Genomic DNA, 21,294 nt, shown 5'->3' with positions numbered 1-21,294 from the left:
CATATACAAGCACATATAGACTCACCTATTCTTAGATATAAATATCGTCTACTAAAAAATTATCCAATAGATGGAAAGGAGCTGTCAAGCAAAACTCATTGAAATTTGTTTCTAAACTTTATATTATAGTTATTTTTGTGCCGGTGTACCTAATCTTTCCACATTCTTGTACTTCCTATGAGCTTTAACCTCATCCATATTTACCTGACTTGACTGCCCCTTACCTCTTCTACCTCTCATCACTTCCTGGATCAGAGTAGTAAATTGAGAGGAATGACAAGGTAAGTGACTAATGGATGGATGAGTGGATGGATTTAAAACTGGTGGGTGCTAAACAATGTGGTCATCAGTGCCCTTTCTCAAGATTGTGGTACAAAGCCTCAGCCATAAAAAAAATCAAAAAAAAATCACACACATTGTCCAGTATATCTGTTCATACCATTGTTGTAAGTTAACAGTATTAATAAAGCAGTGGAAGCCATAAACATGACTGGCTGACCGAGGAACTAATAGGATGAGCCAACCACCCAAAACGACATTAAAATCTTCACCCAGTTAATCATTTTGTTTCTTGTATCAATGTCTTTTTGGAGCAGGCTCCTTGTCTCTTCTGTTATCCTGCCCAAAGTATCTATAACTTCTATTCCAGCAGCACATCTCAAGAGCTCACAGATGTTTATTTTCCACCTTCCTCAATGTCCACATTTATGACCCGCAGAAGAATAACTGTTATCAAATAGTTTTTTTGCTATCTAGGGGCACATAGTTCCATGTTATATTTTCTTCCAAGTGATTGTAATAGCTGAGATACTCCTTTTTTCACATTAGTTGTACTTGTTCCATCTGCTGTGATACAGCTTCTCATGTACGCATAATTGAACACATTTACAAGTGTCAGCTCATCAGCTTTAAAATGCGCAATTGCATTTTGTTTTCTGTCTCTTGTGTAGGTCATAATTTTTCTTTTGATTTCACTGGTCTCCATCTCACATACCTATCAGAGTGGTGAATCATCTTCAATAGCTCATCCTTATTTCTGCCCAATGGCAATGCCATCAGCTGCTTCCTACTTAGTACAAAAAGGTATTAACTGTGTTTTTTAAGTGCTTATACTTTATATTAAAATAATTATTATAAAGAATTTGAGCTTTAAAGAGGGCTCTTACCTTTTGAGTATCTTATTTGGAATTCTGAAGAATGTCTTCCCTGAGAACTTAACAGCCATGCCATTACTAGAGGAATCGACATCTGGAAAGAATTCTTTTTATTAACACTTAGAAAATAGATTACCCGATTTGTAATTATAACCACACTATCTTATCAAATAAGTAGTTATATGAGCACTTTTACACTGTAAACAACAGGTTATGGGTTTACGTATAATTTGGTCATAAGGAGGCCACTTAACTTCTAATGTGACAAGTTTCTTTGTTGCAAGAGCAGACATGGAGATGGAGTGTATGTAAATCTGAAACTGACTTTGTGTGAAAGCATCAACAAACCCAGACTGACAAATAAAAACCAATTATAGACAACTAACTGCCGTCTGTGTCACGTCTGCTGTGCAGCGAGCTACATTAATTCAAGTATTAACTGTATTTTTCTTACTTGTCACTTCTTCTTCCGTGTGTTTTTGCTTTTAGGAAGCTTTAATTGTCGAGTGCTAGCAATAATGTTCCATAGATTTCGTGTTTGTTTTGAATACAGTCAGAGAGAGTCCCTTTAGTCAGCCATAGTGCCAGTAGTGCTAGGGTTTGTTTTGAATACAGTCTGGAGACAGGTAGTGCTATTTGCATTGTTTTCTACAAGAAGTGTCTAGTAACCACAGTCTAGTCAACTATCAGCCGTCTTTAGTGAATTAGCAGTCTAGTTAAAAGTTGATTAACTCCGTACAGTAAATTGATTTCTTAGGATGGATAGGAAGTGTGACTGCTGTGTACGAACGCAGGAGGAGCTGGCCACTGTTCGCGAACAGTTGAAAGTGTTGATGGCCGCAGTCAGCCGTCTTCAGGCTGCTGCCTCAGAGTGTAACGGCAGTGGGGGTCTGGTGCATTGCATGTACACCCCAGGTGTTACATGCTTCACCCACTGTCCCTGCTGTCGAGACATCTTCGCGGGTACCGGGCGCGGTTGGGCCACCCTCTGCCCAAGGGGAGTGGCGGGTTCAGCAGCGTTCGCGGCGCACGAGGTGGAGGGTCAATGTGGAGGCTGGCCATGTGGCATTGCCCGCTCTGCCTGTGAGTGGACATGTGGCCACTTCTTCAGCAAGGTCCGAGCAGGCACATGGGGGGAGGGGTTTATTAGTGATTGGGAGCTCCAATGTTAGGCAGGTGATGGAGCCCCTCAGGGAAATAGCGGAAAGGTTGGGGAAGAAGGCCAGTGTTCATTCTGTCTGCTTGCTGGGGGGTCTCATCTGAGATGTGGAGGAGGCCCTGCCGGCAGCGATAGAGAGCACTGGGTGTACCCGACTGCAAATTGTTGCTCATGTCGGCACCAATGACTCCTGCCGTCTGGGTTCAGAGGTCATCCTCAGTTCATACAGGTGGTTGGTGGAGTTGGTGAAGGCGGAAAGCCTCGCTCATGGGGTGGAATCTGAGCTAACTATTTGTAGTATCGTTCCCAGAACTGATCGCGGTGTTCTGGTTTGGAGCCGAGTGGAAGGCTTAAACCAGAGGCTCAGACAATTCTGCGGAGATCTGGGGTGCAAATTTCTCAACCTCCGCTATCGGGTGGAGAAATGTAGGGTCCCCCTGAATAGGTCAGGCGTTCACTACATGCAGGAAACGGCTACAAGGGTAGCGGAGTACGTGTGGAGTGCACATGTGGGTTTTTTAGGTTAGAGAATTCCCTCCCTAGGCCCGACAAGACGGCTCCTGAGATGCGGCAAGGTAGGAGTAGGCAAAATGCAACAGGGAATAACAATATTAATGTGCTAATAGTAAACTGCAGGAGTGCCTATAGAAAGGTCCCAGAACTGCTCTAATTAAGAAACGGTCACAATGCCCACATAGTACTAGGGACAGAAAGTTGGCTGAAACCAGATGTAAACAGTAAAGAAATTCTAAACTCAGACTGGAATGTATACTGCAGAGACAGGCTGGACAGTTAAGGGGGAGGCATGTTTATAGCGATAAGAAGTGGAATAGTATCAAAGGAAATTGACGGAGATCCAAAATGTGAAATAATTTGGGTGAAGGTCACGGTTAAAGCAGGCTGACATGGTAATTGGATGTCTCTATAGGCCTCCTGGCTCAGCAGCTGTTGTGGCTGAGCGCCTGAAGGATGATTTGGAAAATATTTTGAGTAGATTTCCCCACAATGTTATAGTTATGGGTGGAGATTTTAATTTGCCGGATATAGACTGGGAGACTCAAACGTTCATAACGGGTTACAGGGACAAAGAATCCAGTGAAATTTTTTTAAGTGCTTTATCTGAAAACTACCTTGAGCAGTTAAGCAGAGAACCGACTCGTGGTGATAACATATTAGACCCTCTGGTGACAAACTGACCCGAACTATTTGAAACAGTTAATGCAGAACAGGGAATCAGCGATCATAAAGCGGTTACTGCATCAATGATTTCAGCCGTAAATAGAAATATTAAAAAAGGTAGGAAGATTTTTCTGTTTAGCAAGAGTGACAACAAGCAGATTTCAGAGTACCTGATGGCTCAACACAAAAGTTTTGTCTCAAGTACAGATAGTGTTGAGGATCAGTGGACAAAGTTCAAAACCATTGTACAATATGCGTTAGATGAGTATGTGCCAAGCAAGATCGTAAGAGGTGGAAAAGAGCCACTGTGGTACAACAACAGAGTTAGAAAACTGCTGCAGAAGCAAAGAGAACTTCATAGCAAACATAAACATAGCCAAAGCCTTGCGGATAAAAAAAAATTACGCGAAGTGAGATGTAGTGTGAGGAGGGCTATGCAAGAGGCATTCAATGAATTTGAAAGTAAAGTTCTATGTACTGACTTGGCAAAAATTCCTAAGAAATTTTAGTCTTATGTCAAAGCGGTAGGTGGATCAAAACAAAATGTCCAGACACTCTGTGACCAAAATGGTACTGAAGCTGACGATGACAGACTAAAGGCCGAAATACTAAATGTCTTTTTCCAAAGCTGTTTCACGGAGGAAGACTGCTCTGTAGTTCCTTCTCTCGGTTGTCGCACAGATGACAAAATGGTAGATATCGAAATAGAAAACAGAGGGATAGAGAAACAATTAAAATCACTCAAAAGAGGAAAGGCCGCTGGACCTGATGGGATACCAGTTCGATTTTACACAGAGTATGCGAAGGAGCTTGCCCCCCTTCTTGCAGCAGTGTACCATAGGTCTCTAGAAGAGCATAGCTTTCCAAAATATTGGAAAAGGGCACAGGTCATCCCCGTTTTCAAGAAGGGTTGTCGAACAGATGTGCAGAACTATAGACCTATATCTCTAACGTCAATCAGTTGTAGAATTTTGGAACACATATTATGTTCGAGTATAAGGACTTTTCTGGAGACTAGAAATCTACTCTGTAGGAATCAGCATGGGTTTCGAAAAAGACAATCATGTAAAACCCAGCTCGCGCTATTCGTCCACGAGACTCGGAGGGCCATAGACATGGGGTTCCCAGGTAGATGCCGCATTTCTTGACTTCCGCAAGGCGTACGATACAGTTCCCCACAATCGTTTAATGAACAAAGTAAGAGCATATGGACTATGAGACCAATTGGATTGAAGAGTTCCTTGATAACAGAATGCAGCATGTCATCCTCAACGGAGAGAAGTCTTGCGAAGTAAGAGTGATTTCAGGTGTGCCGCAGGGGAGTGTCGTAGGACCATTGCTATTCACAATATACATAAATGACCTTGTGGATGACATCGGAAGTTCCCTGAGGCTTTTTGCAGATGATGCTGTGGTATATAGAGAGGTTGTAACAATGGAAAATTGTACTGAAATGCAGGAGGATCTGCAGGGAATTGACGCATGGTGCAGGGAATGGCAATTGAATCTCATTGTAGACAAGTGTAATGTGCTGCAAATACATAGAAAGAGAGATCCCTTATCATTTAGCTACAATATAGCAGGTCAACAACTGGAAGCAGTTAATTCCATAAATTACCTGGGAGTATGCATTAGGAGTGATTTAAAATGGAATGATCATATAAAGTTGATCGTCGGTAAAGCAGATGCCAGACTGAGATTCATTGGAAGAATCCTAAGGAAATGCAATATGAAAACAAAGGAAGTAGGTTACAGTACGCTTGTTCGCCCACTGCTTGAGTACTGCTCAGCAGTGTGGGATCCATACCAAATAGGGTTGATAGAAGAGATAGAGAAGATCCAACGGAGAGCAGTGCACTTCGTTACAGGATCATTTAGTAATTGTGAAAGCATTATGGAGATGATCGATAAACTCCAGTGGAAGACTCTGCAGGAGAGATGCTCAGTAGCTCGGTACGGGCTTTTGTTGAAGTTTCGAGAACATACCTTCACCGAGGAGTCAAGCAGTATATTGCTCCCTCCTACGTATATCTCATGAAGAGACCATGAGGATAAAATCAGAGAGATTAGAGCCCACACAGAGGCATACTGACAATCCTTCTTTCCACGAACAATACAAGACTGGAATGGAAAGGAGAACCAATAGAGGTACTCAAGGTACCCTCCGCCACACACCGTCAGGTGGCTTGTGGAGTATGGATGTAGATGTAGATGTAGAACTGCATTACTTTACTATTTACTTCCATTAGTAAATTCTTCCACAAAACTCTGGGCAGCAGTAATACAAATAGCCACAATCTCAGTACTTCACTTCATATGCTGGCTGTTTGACTGCAGTTTGCTGACAAACAAAGGGATAGCATTCAATAATGTGCATGTGTTGCCTGAATGAAACAAAAATGTATGCCTTCCCTCTGGTTAATGATGTGTGAAAAATAAATGAAAATGTTGGTGTGCTCAAAGCTACAACTCATGCCTCCTTCCTAATAGAAAGCAGTGAATTACAATAATATAAATGACATATTGGGATATGCTCACTTTCCCTGCCTACAGGTTGTCTGACAGGAGAAATGAAATGGAGAGGGTTGGCAGCAGGACATCTGTGTTTTTGCACCATAATAATACTATTTCTCATGTTATGTAAGTTCCGGGTTGAGATGAATTGAAGACTAGAAATTTGAAAGGGGCTAAGTGCAATTTTTGTAAAAAACAAAATTTTGCTGTTGAAAGGAGGCATGTGTCAAGCCCATTACTTGATAAGAAGTGCTATGTCTGTATGTGCTCCCATTAGTTTTCTATGGAGAATTGTAGATGGCATTCAACCCATGAGGAATGTTGATCTGCACTAAGTCCATGTTCTACCACTGGCACTCTGCTGTTCATCAGTTGACATTTGTTAATGAAAGTGGTTGAGGTTATGATGTCCGAGTCTGGATACTCTGATGACTCAAAAGCAATGAAGAGACTATGTGAAAGTGTAAGTAGGAGAGTGGTGGAGAAGAAAAGAAGATTGGCTGGTTTATCATACAAGACAGGAAAAGGAAAAGAAAGATCTCCCAAGCAACAGTCAAGCATGCAGGTATGGGAACAGTACATCAAATGTTAATGCTCCACAATGAGATCATCTATGTGAGACTCTTTGATCGATAACAAATAATATAATATTGTAATATTATAATGAGTCACAGTATTTGGTTTTAGATTCCTTGCAGATATGGGTATTCTTGACATTCTTATCAATGGAACATAAGATGATCTTGTTTACTATACTCTACCAGCAAGATGAGCAGACACAATGTATGTTCTTAATGGGGCTCATGGACATTATTCCAGTAGAATAGTGGTGAAATGGAAAATACCCAAACCAACAGAAAGTCATCACTAGCGCACACTGATTTTCACGGTTTCTCATGGTATATTTTTCACAAAATCATGAAATAATGATTCAATGGGGTGCCTGTTTTTCCTTATTTCTAACAATCCTTTTTCATACTGTATTTTGTATGGTTCCCATATTGCACATTCTAAGTCACACTCCAATTTCATTCAGTTTTTCATTTTTGGTTTTATTGCTAACATAGTTGAACATCTATTTTAACACCTGAAAGTTGTGGTGGGTGGAATATGTATGCTTAAAGAGTTCTTCCAGTAACAGTAGCTAACCACATACCTTTTGCTAAAATAAATGTCAATTTTGTTTCATGAAACTTTACTTATGATGTGTTGCCTTATTGAGGCCCAAGAAATTGTTCTTTGGCTCAAATTTTACTATCTGAAAATATTCCTTCATTTAAAGAAACTGATCTCAGAACCCAGATATTTACTGGTCATTTTTCCAAATAAAAGAAGAGTTGCTGTTAGAATTTATTACCTATGATGGGTCCTGACTACTGCCATTGGAAACAAGCAAAAGAAATAAATACAAGAGTGAAAATGGTCTTGAGTGCTCTTGATAAATTAAATAAGTTTTTAAAATGAAGTTTTCAATGTGTATTGGACTGAACATATACAAACAATTTGTACACGATACAGTCATGTTAATATGACCACCTGCAAAAGCCTCAATAACCACCTTTTGTAGCACAGACTGCTGCAAGATATGCAGGAAGAGAGGCAGTGAGGTTCAGAAGGTACTGACAGGGATGTGGAGATATGCCAACTCCAGTGCTGTGACCAGCTGTGCTAGGTTCCATGGTTGAGGATCAATTACGTGAACAGCCCCTTTGAGATGGTCCCAAAGATTCTTGACTGGGTTTAAATCTTGTGGAGTTTGGTGGCCAGGGGAGTAGGTAAACTCATCCTGGTGCTCTTTGAACCAGAAATGTACACTGCAAGTTATGAGACACATCAAACTGTCCTGCTGGTAGATGACATCATGCCTAGGAAAAACAAACTATATTTAAGGTCAAACAACGGAAAATCCAGGATGGAATAATGGTAATATTATGAAAAGGTTAGACTGAAACACCACACAGCAGAGACGTTGACATGCAGCCACAACAAAAAGACTGTTAAACAAGTAACCTTTGGGCAAACAGGCCTTAACCTGAATTAAAAAAACAAACACACACACTCATGCAAACACAACTCACAGGCACATGACCGCAATCTATGGCTGCTGAGGCCAGACTCCTCAGCAGATAGAGATTGTGGTCATGTGTGTGTGAGGTTTTTTTTTGGCTGGAAGCTTACTTGTTTGACAGTCTTTTTATTGTGATTGCTTGCGACTCAACATCTCTGCTATATGATGAGTAGCAATCTATCCTTTTCATAGTATTGTCAAAGTGTGTGTTAGGCTGGTCATGGTCCACAAGGATAGGTGCATATTTGTGTTGATCCATTGTGTCTTACAGTATGACAAGATCAGCCAGGGAACACCACAAAATCATTCCCCAGACCACAATGCTCCCTCCTCTGGCCTGGACCCTTGTGATGAGAGTTGCAGGGTGTTGGCTTTCAGACATTTCATGCTGTACACACCAATGTCCATCTGTTCAAAGGAGCTTAGAACATGATACATCTGAAAAGGCTGCCTGTTGCCACTAAGTAAATGTCCAGTTGCAGTAACGGCATGCAGATTCCAGCCTTTGTCGCCAATGAGCAGCAGTCAGCATTGGTGGATGAACTAGGCTCCTGCTGTGGATGCCCATACGCTGAACGGTTGTCAAGGAGACACTGTTGGCAGCCTCTTGTTTTGTCTGAGTGGTTAGTTGCTCACCAGCAGTATGTCTATTTATCCATAAATATCTCAGCTGTCATTCACCACTGTCATCTATGGCCTGCAGTGCACCACAATTGTGTCAGCACCAGTTTGGATAGGGCAATTTTGACAAGAATGGTATACTTTAACCATGGGGGTTTGGGAATGGATTACAAACTGAGCTGCCTTTGAAATGTTTACACCCTTGGCCCAAAAACCAATGACAATGCCCTTTTGGATGACAGATAAATTGCTTCATTTCCGATCATGGCAACTGTTTTCCAAGTCCCCCTGCACGTTTTTATATACTCTCCACTGCTAGTGCTGCCACCTGGAATCTGTGAGTGGTTATTGCACGTAGGTGTCAAACAAAGATAGTGGCCCCATTAACGTGACTGAAACATGTATTACCAGATATAACTTATTTCAGTTACATGTGGCCTTTTAACATGAAGACTATTCAAAATGTGAAGGTGGCTCAGTCACCAGTGGAGGGATGCATATCGTAAATTACTGTGAGAGACAGGAATGCAAATAAATAGATTAGGGAACAGATTAAAGACGTAACTATAATAGTGATGGAAAGAAGTGGAGATGAGCTGGACAGTAGCCAGAAAGATGAATGACAGCTGGCCAAGAAATGACAGAAGACTGAGAAGGCAAACAAATGGAAGATGAGTAGATGGTGGTAGAAAATATGCAGGAGCAATGGGGATTCTTGGCAATCAAGATTTCAGTGCATGAAAATATCTAGAGGAGGCTATTATTCGTCACTGGATTTCAAATGGGTGGCAATGATCCATCATATATTAGAGTCTAGCATAATAGTATTACACCAATGGCCGTGCTACAGTGGTAACACTGGTTCACGACACACCACTGAAGTTAAGTGCTGTTGGGCTTGTCTAACACTTGGATGGGTCACTGTCTGGGTCTTCCAAGTGCTGTTGGCTAGTGGGGTGCACTCAGCCCTTGTGGTGTTAATTGGGAAGTAGCAACACTGGTTACAGAAACTGACAACGGCCGGGGCGGAGGTGTGCTGACCACATGCCCTCCATATGCACATCCCGTGATACCCGTGGGCTGAGCAGGACGCAGTGGCTTGTCAGTAGCTACCATTGGGTCATCAAGGCCTTTTTGAATGTTGTATGTTTGTTTTGTAATAGTAATATGAGGGTGGTTTGATAAGGCTGGTAAATTTCCATGAAAGAATGCAATATTTTTGTTGCGTTTTCATGGTTGGTAAGCTTCATTGTTCTAAGGATCCTCTAAAAAATTTTAACAATATAAAGCAATAGGTTCATTGTTGACAGCCATCTGAATTGGTCAGTGCATCAACTGTGGTTGAAAATGGAGAGAACCGAGTTTCATGCTGTCATTAAACATTTTCATTTGAAGGGTTCGACTGCCACACAAATCAAAACAGAATTGCATGCATTTCATACGGACTCTGCACCATAATTGAAGATAATTTACTTTTGGATTAATGAATTTAAATGTGGTTCGACAAGCACTGAAGATGGAAAAAAAAATCCTGAGATTGCTGAGACTGTAGGCCAGTTGGACAAACTGAGCGAATATATAATATCCCGCTGGGAAATTTGGCTACGAAGAAGCTATGTGAGGGTGTGTGCCGCGATTGCTCACATCAACCAAAAGCACATCCGGCACAGTATTTCAATATCGAAGTCCACAAAACATTTTGCGCCGATTTGTTACAGTTGTTGAAACCTGGATCCATCATCATGACAAACCAGAGTCAAAACGGCAGTCAAGAAAATGGAGAAAGGCTGGTGAAAGAGCACTGAAGAAATCAAAGACCATTTTGTCTACTGGTAAGGTGATGGTCACTATTTCTTGGGATTTCCTAGAAATAATCTTTATCGATTAATTGAAAAAAGGCAGAACCATAATCGGACCCCATAATGCTTCATTATTGGATCGTCTGAAACTTGCATTGGCCGATATAAGACCAAGGTTGGCACACAGAAACGTGCTGCTTCACCAGGATAATGCACCATCATAAATACATCAGCAATAACAATGGCGAAAGTGCATGAGCTGGTATTTCAATTAGTTCCTCATGTCTCCTACTCACCAGACGTAATCCAAAGTAACTTCTTGCCATTCCCTAACTTGAAACGATGGCTTGCTGAGAAGAAACTTTCATCAAATGAGTCAATGAGTATTTTGTAGAATTTACAGAATCCATTTTACCGATAGGAAAGCTGAAGGATCGCTTGACCAAATGTGTATCCCTCAAATGAGACTGTGAGTAGTTTACGAAACAAACATTTTTTCTTGCTTTTTTACCAGACTTATCAAACCACTCTCGTAAAGTGACTATTTTTAAACAAATAATTTCGAGCGGTCGCTAAATCTTTATTGAACAAATTTCGTTTTTCTCCTTCACCACTTTCATTTTACTCCTGAAGGGGTAATTATTCCCACTGCTTTAGAAAGTGTATATTCGTTCTGCGCTCATTGTCCAAGTGGAGTGCCTGTGTTGCAAAAGATATTATTGGAATGAGGATGCCTTGGATTCTCTGTGGCAATTACTCGCCTCTGACACAAGTAAGTAGCGAGGACAAGTTGTGACTGGCAGCTCAAGTGGTTACACTGTCAACATGAACTGCAAGCGGAAACTTCGAGTTGTCTCCGAGAGAGCCACACTTTGACAACTGGCCAACAGCGAAGAAGCGGTTTTCGTGTGACTGCGTGATGCGACTTCTGCCCTTTGCAGCTACAGCGTCGCAGACAAACAGCCAAGGGGGAGAGAGCAAATGCGTGTCCGACTGTGGCTCGCATAAGTCTACAAGAGAAGCTGTCGCGGCACCCTCTGTGCCGTGAGCAAGGGGAAGAGAAGCAGCACCCGGCCTAAGAGCTAAAGCCCGTGAAACGCCACTGAAGAGGGCTCAAGATTATGAAATTGAGTTTTTTGATATACCGTAACTAAATACATTGTACCTGATTCGCTGAGTTCGAGAACACGCCGTACCCCAGAAGTGAACTTAACAGAAAGAATATAAAGCGTACTGTACGTCAAACTATTGATAAATCCAACTAATGTTTTTTGAAGGTAGAATACTTTGATACGTAAAAGGTAAACATACTCCATCAGTATACGCAAATTACATATTTTTGTATTAACAATGTGAATATGGACCTTACTTCTTTGCTATGAAGCTCTGAAATTACTTCTGTATCTACGAAGGATTCACAAGACAGTTACGAAAAAGTGGACCTTTAGATAAATCTGTCCAAAACAAATATGCACAATAAGTGTGCATGTGTAAGATAAATAATAGTGAACGACAACTGTCTAAAAATGTTAACCAATATGTTTATCTGGGCAACTGATATTTAAGGAAACTTACGAAGTGAAATTTACCGACGAATCCAGATGGGCAGGAGGGCTTACTGAAGAAGCGCAACAGATTTTAACTAGCGTACCCAACGAGTTAGGAAATAAAGCTACAACATACTCAAGGAATGTAACTTTTTTCGCACGATATATCAATGACGTTAGGTTGAGCACGAAAACTAAATACCGGGTATTTGAAATAGAAAAAAAGAGTTTCAAAACGTGTCAGATAACCCCGTTTGTTGTTAACAAAAATATACACTTGTGTGGACGTAAACCACTGGCTCTACCCTCCAATAATATCGCTGCCTACCGCAGCAAGAACAACAGTAACTTTGCTCTATCTACACGCATTGTCCATACGCTGCGAGGATAAAAGTACTCATAGTAAGAGACGGGAATGCGAGTGATTATTCATCGTCGTAATTACCACGCCCGCTCTCCACTACCTACACACTAAAAATGGTTATTGAACGTAAATGTTTCTATGACACTATGAACAGAAAACTTCGCGCATGTGACTGTGCTAATGAATTTATTGCATTATTTTCATGCTTTCTTACTTTTACAGTTGAGCGCATATTAAAAATTTCAATAAACTGTACTGTATTTTGAAACCTATGTTTTTGGTATTGTTTTTCAACACGAAATTTGATACCTTTTTAGCTCACTTCGCGCTGAAAACAGAACTTTTCGATGTACGCATTTGCCTCATAGATGAAATACCGCTGAAGACGTGTCTATGTTATAGCAAGATCATATGCTTCGAAGTCCACCATAGACGAGGATTATCTGCAGAGTGAGCCCAGCGGACTGCACTTGTAGCAAACATGAATATATATCGCTGTTTGTTTACATTTCGAGCTAAGACTGAAACATTACTGTTAAACTTATTTGCCCTGTTTTAAAACATTTCTTTGCCAGTAACAGCAATGGGTAATAATTACTTCTACTACGGATGCAAATCAAAATACGGCAAAGGAAGAAGAGTTACTCTTCATAGGTAAGGTCTAATTACAATTATCACATTAGAGACAGGCAGTTCATGTGTTGGTTAATGTCGAGACACAGTCTGATGAAGTTATAAAATCGTAGGACTAATTTATGTGAGTGTATAGTTATATTTTTGGGAGATGGTTGGTAAAAAACAATTAACAGCAATTCACAGTGATAAGGGGTTCTTTTACAGATAAGGAAGAAACTGTAGTCATATAAGGAATTTTTACAGCAAACTGTATGATAGAACTCGTGAACCGCTGAGAACACTTTAAGTGAATGAAAACGACAAAGACTCAGAAATACTCCCAAAAGAAATAAGGAAAGCTATAAATGAAAAGCAAAATGGCAAAGCAGGAGTCATGATGGTTTGATGGTTGTACTACTTAAGCTCACTAGTAAAGAAGCAGAAAAACATCTGTCTAAAATCGTTACGGCTTGTATAGGAAAAGGCAGCATCCCCGCCCACTGGAACAAGGCAAAGATAATCCTTATATACAAAAATGGATGTATCTGCGATTTGAAGAATTATCGTCCGATCAGCTCACTACCTGTTATCTACAAAGTCTTGACAAATCTCATCAATGGTGTTCTGGAAAACGCACAGGCCACAGAACAAGCTATATGCTGCAGTGATTATAGCATAATGAACAATGTACACACGCCGTGTGGCGTAATTAGTCGAGCCAGTGAAAGTGAAATGCCACAACGCATAGCTTCTGTAGATTCTGAAAATGCTTTTGATTCTGTCAACCACCCTACAGTTATACAGGCACTGGCCATACAAGATACATAAACATATTATGTAACATCAATGATACGTCGACAGCTTCTGTTTGTGTTGGAAAACGCACAGGGGAATTTTCATTTGAAGAGGAATAAATCAGGGTGATCCTATATCCCTGAAATTATTCATAGCAGTTCTTGAGATGGCTATGTCCAAAATCATTTTAAGAGTAAGGGGAATCAGAATAAACGGAAAGAGACTCGCTAACTTGAGATTTGCTCACGATATAGACCGAAGAGCCAAAGAAACTGGTACACCTCCCTAATATCGTGTAGGGCCCCCTCGAGCACGCAGAAGTGTCGCCAAACGAAGTGGCATGGACTCGACTAATGTTTGAAGTAGTGCTGGAGGGAAACGACACCATGAATCCTGCAGAGCTGTCCATAAATCCGTGAGAGTACGAGGGGGTGGAGATAGCTTCTGAACAGCATGTCGCAAGGCATCTCAGATATGGCCAACAATGATTCCAGAACGAGATTTTCACTATGCAGTGGAGTGTGCGCTGATATGAAACTTCCTGGGAGATTAAAACTGTGTGCCGGACCGAGAATCGAACTCGGGACCTTTGCCTTTCGCGGGCAAGTGCTCTACCATCTGAGCTACCCAAGCCGGACTCACAGCCCATCCTCACAGCCTTACTTCTGCCAGTACCTCGTCTCCTACTTGTTTGGAAAGTAGGAGACGAGGTAGGGCCTACTGGCAGAAGTAAGGCTGTGAGGACGGGCCGTGAGTCGTGCTTGGGTAGCTCAGACGGCAGAGCACTATATATACATTGAAGTGCCAAAGAAACTGGTAAAGGCAAGCATATTCAAATACACGGGTATGTAAACAGGCAGAATTCGGCGCTGCAGTCGGCAACGGCGACAACAAGGGTCAGGTGCAATTGTTAGATCAGTTACTGCCGCTACAATGGCAGTGAGTTTGAACAGTTGTTGTAGTCAGCACATGAGTGATGGGACAAGCTATCTACGAGGTAGCGATGATGTGGGGATTTTCCTGTGTGACCATTTCGCCGGAAAAAAAGATCCTGCAAGAATGGGACCAACGATAACTGAAGAGAATCATTCAGTGTGACAGAAGAGCAACACTTTCGCAAATTTCTGCAGATTTCAAAGCTGGGCCACCAACAAGTGGCAGCGTGCGAAGTGTTCAACAAAGCATCATCGATATGGGCTTTCAGAGCTGAAGAACCACTCATCTACCTTTGATGACTGCATGACACAAAGCCTTACGAATCACCTGTGTCTGTCAACAACGACATTGGGCTGTTGATGAGTGGAAACATGTTGCCTGCTTGCTCGAACATCGTTTCCAATTGTATCAAGCAGATGGACGCGTATGGATACGAAGACGACCTCATGAATCCATGGATCCTGCATGTCAGCAGGGGAATGTTCAAGCTGATAGAGGCTCTGTAATGGTGTGAGGCGTATGCAATTGGAGTGATATGGGACCCCTGATACGTCTAGATACAAACTCTGACAGGTGACACATATGTAAGCATTCTTACTGATCACCTGCATCCACTCATGTACATTGTGCTTTCCCACAGACTTGCGAAAATCCAACAGGTCAATGCGACACCCCACACGTCCAGATTGCGACAGAGTGGCTCCAGGAACACTCTTCTGAGTTTAAATACTTCCTCTGGCCAACAAGCTCCGCAGACATGAATATTATTGAGCATATCTGGGGTGCTTTGCAACGTGCTGTTCAGAAGAGAGCTCCACCCCCTTGTACTCTTGTGGGAGCCGGCCGGAGTGGCCGTGCGGTTCTAGGCGCTACAGTCTGGAGCCGAGCGACCGCTTCGGTCGCAGGTTCGAATCCTGCCTCGGGCATGGATGTGTGTGATGTCCTTAGGTTAGTTAGGTTTAATTAGTTCTAAGTTCTAGGCGACTGATGACCTCAGAAGTTAAGTCGCATAGTGCTCAGAGCCATTTGAACCATTTTTTTTACTCTTATGGATTTATGGACAGCCCTGCTGGATTACTGGTGTCATTTCCCTCCAGCACTACTTCAGACATTAGTTGAGTCCATGCCACATCGTGCCGCAGCACTTCTGCATGCTTGTGGGAGTCCTACTCGATATTAGGCAAGGTACCAGTTTTTTGGCTCTTCAATGTAAAAGGCAATGTCCTGACTAACTGACTGGCAAATTTATTTATTTGCATGTCAAGTTCCGTAGGACCAAACTGACGGGCAAATCTGCAAGATAATGGAATATGTCAGCATATGAAATTACAAAAAAAAGTAATAACAGACGAAAATAAAATGTTTATGAAACTAAAAAAAGTCAAGCCATAAGTTTAACTAAACGCAGTCAACAATATAACAGAAGAATCAGCTTAATTTATCAAGGAACTCCTCAACAGAATAAATGGAGTGACCCATGAGGAAACTCTTTAGTTTAGATTTGAAAGAGCGTGGATTACTGCTAAGATTTTTGAATTCGAGTGATAGCTTATTGAAAATGGATGTAGTAGTATACTGCACACTATTCTGCACAAGAGTTAAGCAAGTCCGATCGAAATGCAGATTTGATTTCTGCCAAGTATTAACTGAGTGAAAGCTGCTTATTCTCAGGAATAAGCTAATATTGTTAACAAGAAACGACAGTAAAGAATATATTTATTCAGAAGCCAATGTCAAAATACCCAGACTAGTGAATAGGGATCGACAAGAGGTTCATAAACTTACACCACTTATTACCCGAGCTGCCCTTTTCTGAGCCAAAAATATTCTTTTAGAATGGGAAGAGTTACCCCAACATAGAATACCATAGGACGTAAGCGAATGAAAATAAGGAAAGTAGACTAATTTTTGTGCCAAACGATCACTTACTTCAGATACCATTCAAATAGTAAAAATGGCAGCATTCAGTCTTTTAAAAAGATCCTAAACATGGGCTTTCCACAACCGTTTACTATCTATATGAACACCCAGAAATTTGAACTGTTCAGTTTCACTGATCATATGCCAAATCTGTGAAAGTAAAACATCGAGTTTTGTCGAATTGTGCTTCAGAAACTGTAAAAACTGAGTCTTACTGTGATTTAGCGTGTTTATTCTCTACAAGCCATGAACTTATGTCATGAACTGCACTATTTGATACAGAGCCAATGTTGCACACAACATCCTTTAGAACCAAGCTAGGGTCATCAGCAAACAGAAATATTTTAGAGTTACCCATAATACTAGAGGGCATATCATTTATATAAATAAGGAACAGGAGTGGCCCCAACACAGATCCCTGGGGTACCCCCCATTTGACCATACCTCACTCAGACCCCACATCACAACCATTCTCAACACTGTGAATAATGACCTTTTTCTGTCTGTTGTAAAAGTAACATGTGACCCAATTGTGAGTTACTCACCATATTCTGTAATGGTCCAACATGTTGTTGTTGTGGTCTTCAGTCCTGAGACTGGTTTGATGCAGCTCTCCATGCTGCTCTATCCTGTGCAAGCCTCTTCATCTTCCAGTACCTACTGCAGCCTACATCCTTCTGAATCTGGTTAGTGTATTCATCTCTTGGTCTCTCTCTACGATTTTTACCCTCCACCCTGCCCTCCAGTACTAAATTGGCGATCCCTTGATGCCTCAGAACATATCCTACCAACCGGTCCCTTCTTCTAGACAAGTTGTGCCACAAACTCCTCTTCTCTCCAATTCTGTTCAATACCTCCTCATTAATACCTAATCTTAAGCATTCTTCTGTCGCACCACATTTCGAAAGCCTCTATTCTCTTCTTGTCCAAACTACACATTTATCGTCCGTGTTACACTTCCATACATGGCCACACTCCATACAAATGCTTTCAGAAACGACTTCCTGACACTTAAATCAATATTCGATGTTAACAAATTTCTCTTCTTCAGAATCGCTTTCCTTGCCATTGCCAGTCTACATTTTATATCCTCTCTACTTCGACCATCATCAGTTATTTTGCTCCCCAAATAGCAAAACTCCTTTACTACTTTAAGTGTCTCATTTCCTAATCTAATACCCGCAGCATCACCCGACTTAATTCGACTACATTGCATTATCCTCGTTTTGCTTTTGTTTATGTTCATCTTATACCCTGCTTTCAAGACACTGTCCATTCCATTAAACTGCTCTTCCAAGTCCTTTGCCGTCTCTGACAGAATTACAATGTCATCGGCGAACCTCAAAGTTTTTATTTCTTCTCCATGGATTTTAATACCTACTCCGAAATTTTCTTTCATTTCCTTTACTGCTTGCTCAAAATGCAGATTGAATAGCATCGGGGAGAGGCTACAGCCCTGTCTCACTCCCTTCCCAACCACAGCTTCTTTTTCATGTCCCTCGACTCTTATAACTGCCTTCTGCTTTCTGTACAAATTGTAAATAGCCTTTCGCTTCCTGTATTTTACCCCTGTCACCTTCAGAATTTGAAAGAGAGTATTCCAGTCAACATTGTCCAAAGCTTTCTCTAAGTGTACAAATGCTAGAAACATAGGTTTGCCTTTCCTTAATCTTTCTTCTAAGATAAGTCGTAAGGCCAGTATTGCCTCACGTGTTCCAACATTTCTACGGAATCCAAATTGATCTTCCCCGAGATCGACTTCTACCAATTTTCCATTGATCTGTAAATAATTCGCGTTAGTATTTTGCAACTGTGACTTATTAAACTGATAGTTCGGTAATTTTCACATCTGTCAACACCTGCTTTCTTTGGGATTGGAATTATTATATTCTTCTTGAAGTCTGAGGGAACTTCGCCTGTCTCATACATCTTGTCACCAGATGGCAGAGTTTTGTCAGGACTGGCTCTCCCAAGTCTGTCAGTAGTTCTAATGGAATGTTGTCTACTCCCGGGGCCTTGTTTCGACTTAGGTCTTTCAGTGCTCTGTCAAACTCTTCACGCAGTATCATATCTCCCATTTCATCTTCATCTTCCTCCTCTTCCATTTCCATAATATCTTCCTGTATGCAGTATCTATCTTACCCCTTGTGAGATAAGCCTCTACATCCTTACATTTGTCCTCTAGCCATCCCTGTTTAGTCATTTTGCACTTCCTGTCGATCTCATTTTTGAGACCTTTGTACCCCTTTCTGCCTGCTACATTTACTGCATTTTTATATTATCTTTTTTCATCAATTAAATTCAGTATCTCTTCTGTTACCCAAAGATTTCTACTAGCCCTCATCTTTTTACCTACTTGATCGTCTGCTGCCTTCACTACTTCATCCCTCAAAGCTACCCATTCTTCTTCGACTGTATTTCTTTCCCCCATTCCTGTCAATTGTTTCCTTATGCTCTCCCTGAAACTCTGTACAACCTCTGGTTCTTTCAGTTTATCCAGGTCCCATCTCCTTAAATTCCCACCTTTTTGCAGTTTCTTCAGTTTTATTCTACAGTTCATAACCAATAGATTGTGGTCAGAGTCCACATCTGCTCTTGGAAATGTCTTACAATTCAAAATCTGGTTCCTAAATCTCTGTCTTACCATTATATGATCTATCTGAAACCTTTTAGTATCTCCCGGGTTCTTCCATGTATACAATCTTCTTTCATGATTCTTGAACCAAGTGTTAGCTATGATTAAGTTATGCTCTGTGCAAAATTCTACCAGGCGGCTTCCTCATTTCTTAGCCCCAATCCGTATTCACCTACTACGTTTCCTTCTCTTCCTTTTCCTACAGTCGAATTCCAGTCACCCATGACTATTAAATTTTCATCTCCCTTCACTACCTGAATAATTTCTGTTACCTCATCATACACTTCATCAACTTCTTCATCATCTGCTGAGCTAGTTGGCATATAAACTTGTACTACTGTAGTTGGCGTGGGCTTCGTGTCTATCTTGGCCACAATAATGCGTTCACTATGCTGTTTGTAGTAGGTTACCCGCACTCCTATTTTTTATTCATTATTAAACCTACTCCTGCATTACCCCTACTTGATTTTGTATTTTATGGAGCAATATTTTGTGATCAATGCAATGAAACGGCTTAGTTAAATAAAAAAATATGCCTAGCGTTCGAAACCTTTTGTTTCACCTATCCAGTAACTCACAGAGAAAAGAGAATATAGCATTTTCAGTTGTTTAACGTCATCTCACGCTGAACTGTACATTTTATAGCAAATCGTGTGATATAAAATGATCTATTATCCTTACATACACAGCCTTTTCAATAACTTTAGCAAACACTGATGGCATAGAAATGGGTCTAAATTGTCTGCATTATCCCTTTCTCCCTTTTTATGAAGTGGCTTTACTACTGAGCGCTTTAATCGTTCAGGAATGTGACCGTTCCTAAAGGAAAAATTACATATATGACCAAGTACAGGGCTAACATGTGCAGCACAGTACTTTAATGCTCTACTAGGCACTCCATCATATCCATGAGAATCCTTTGTCTTCAGTGATTTAATTATTGTCTCAATTTCCCCTTGTCTGTATCTGAGAGGATTATTTCAGACATCAGTCTCGGAAAGGCATTTGCCAAGAAAGTAATTTGATTCCCTGTAGAAACTAAATATTTATTTAATTCACCAGCAATGCTCAGAAAATGATTGTTAAATACTGTACATATATCTGATTTATCGGTAACAGAAATATTTTTACTGCGAACTGATTTTATATTGTCGACCTTGTGCCGCTGACCAGACACTTCCTTCACAGCTGACCATATGGTTTTAATTTTAACCTGTGAATTAGCTATTCTATTTGCATACCGCATACTCCTTGCCTTCCTAATAACATTTTTAAGCACCTTAAAATACTATTTGTAATGGGCTAGTGTAGGTTGATTTTGACTACTTCTAACATTTTGATATAATTCCCACTTTGTTCTACAGGATATTCTTATTCCACTAGCCAGCCACCCAGGCTGCCTTTTACTGCTAGTACCCTATTTAGGACGTTCTAATGAAAAGCAACTCTTAAAGAGCATGATAAATGTGTTAAGGAAGGCATTACAAATGTCGTCCATGTTATTGGCTCTATAAACATCCTGCCACTCTTGTTCCTTGACGAGGTTTAAAAACTCTCTATTGCCGTCAGATTAACTTTCCTACATAATTTGTAGTTACATGTGACATTTGTTTTAGTGCACAAACCTTTGGTGTTAAAATTTGTGCATCATGGTCTGAAAGGATATCTGCCCTTTTATTAACAGAATGCCCTTCTACTAATGAAGAATGAATAAAAATATTGTCTATGGCTGTGCTACTGTTCTCCTGCACCCTAGTTGGAAAAAGCACAATCTGCAACAGATCATATGAATTAAGGAGATCTACTAAGATTCATTTTCTTCCACAGTCATATACAAAATTAGCATTGAAGTCACCACATATAACTAATTTCTGGTACTTCCTATAAAGTGAATCAAGAACCCTCTCTAGCTTGAGCAGAAATTCTTTGAAGACAGAGTTAGAGGACCTATAAACAACAAAAATTTTAAGTTTAGTTTCACTAAATTC

The 21,294-nt window shown here is 40.8% G+C and overlaps 1 protein-coding gene across 1 annotated transcript in view; it reads right to left on the bottom strand.

The window, feature by feature from the left end:
- The window catches only part of LOC124775274 (agrin-like), a 369,325-nt gene that overhangs the window by 21,565 nt on the left and 326,466 nt on the right, over window positions 1-21,294 (bottom strand). Inside the window, exon 20 of the mRNA XM_047250112.1 lies at window positions 1,167-1,248. Within this exon, the coding sequence (XP_047106068.1) occupies window positions 1,167-1,248 (82 nt within the window). The remainder of the gene's footprint in view (window positions 1-1,166; window positions 1,249-21,294) is intronic.

Source organism: Schistocerca piceifrons, chromosome 2, assembly GCF_021461385.2.
Source record: "Schistocerca piceifrons isolate TAMUIC-IGC-003096 chromosome 2, iqSchPice1.1, whole genome shotgun sequence".
NCBI lineage: Eukaryota > Metazoa > Arthropoda > Insecta > Orthoptera > Acrididae > Schistocerca > Schistocerca piceifrons.
The sequence above is the reverse complement of the archived record's forward strand: the minus strand, read 5'-3'. Positions and strand labels throughout refer to the sequence as shown.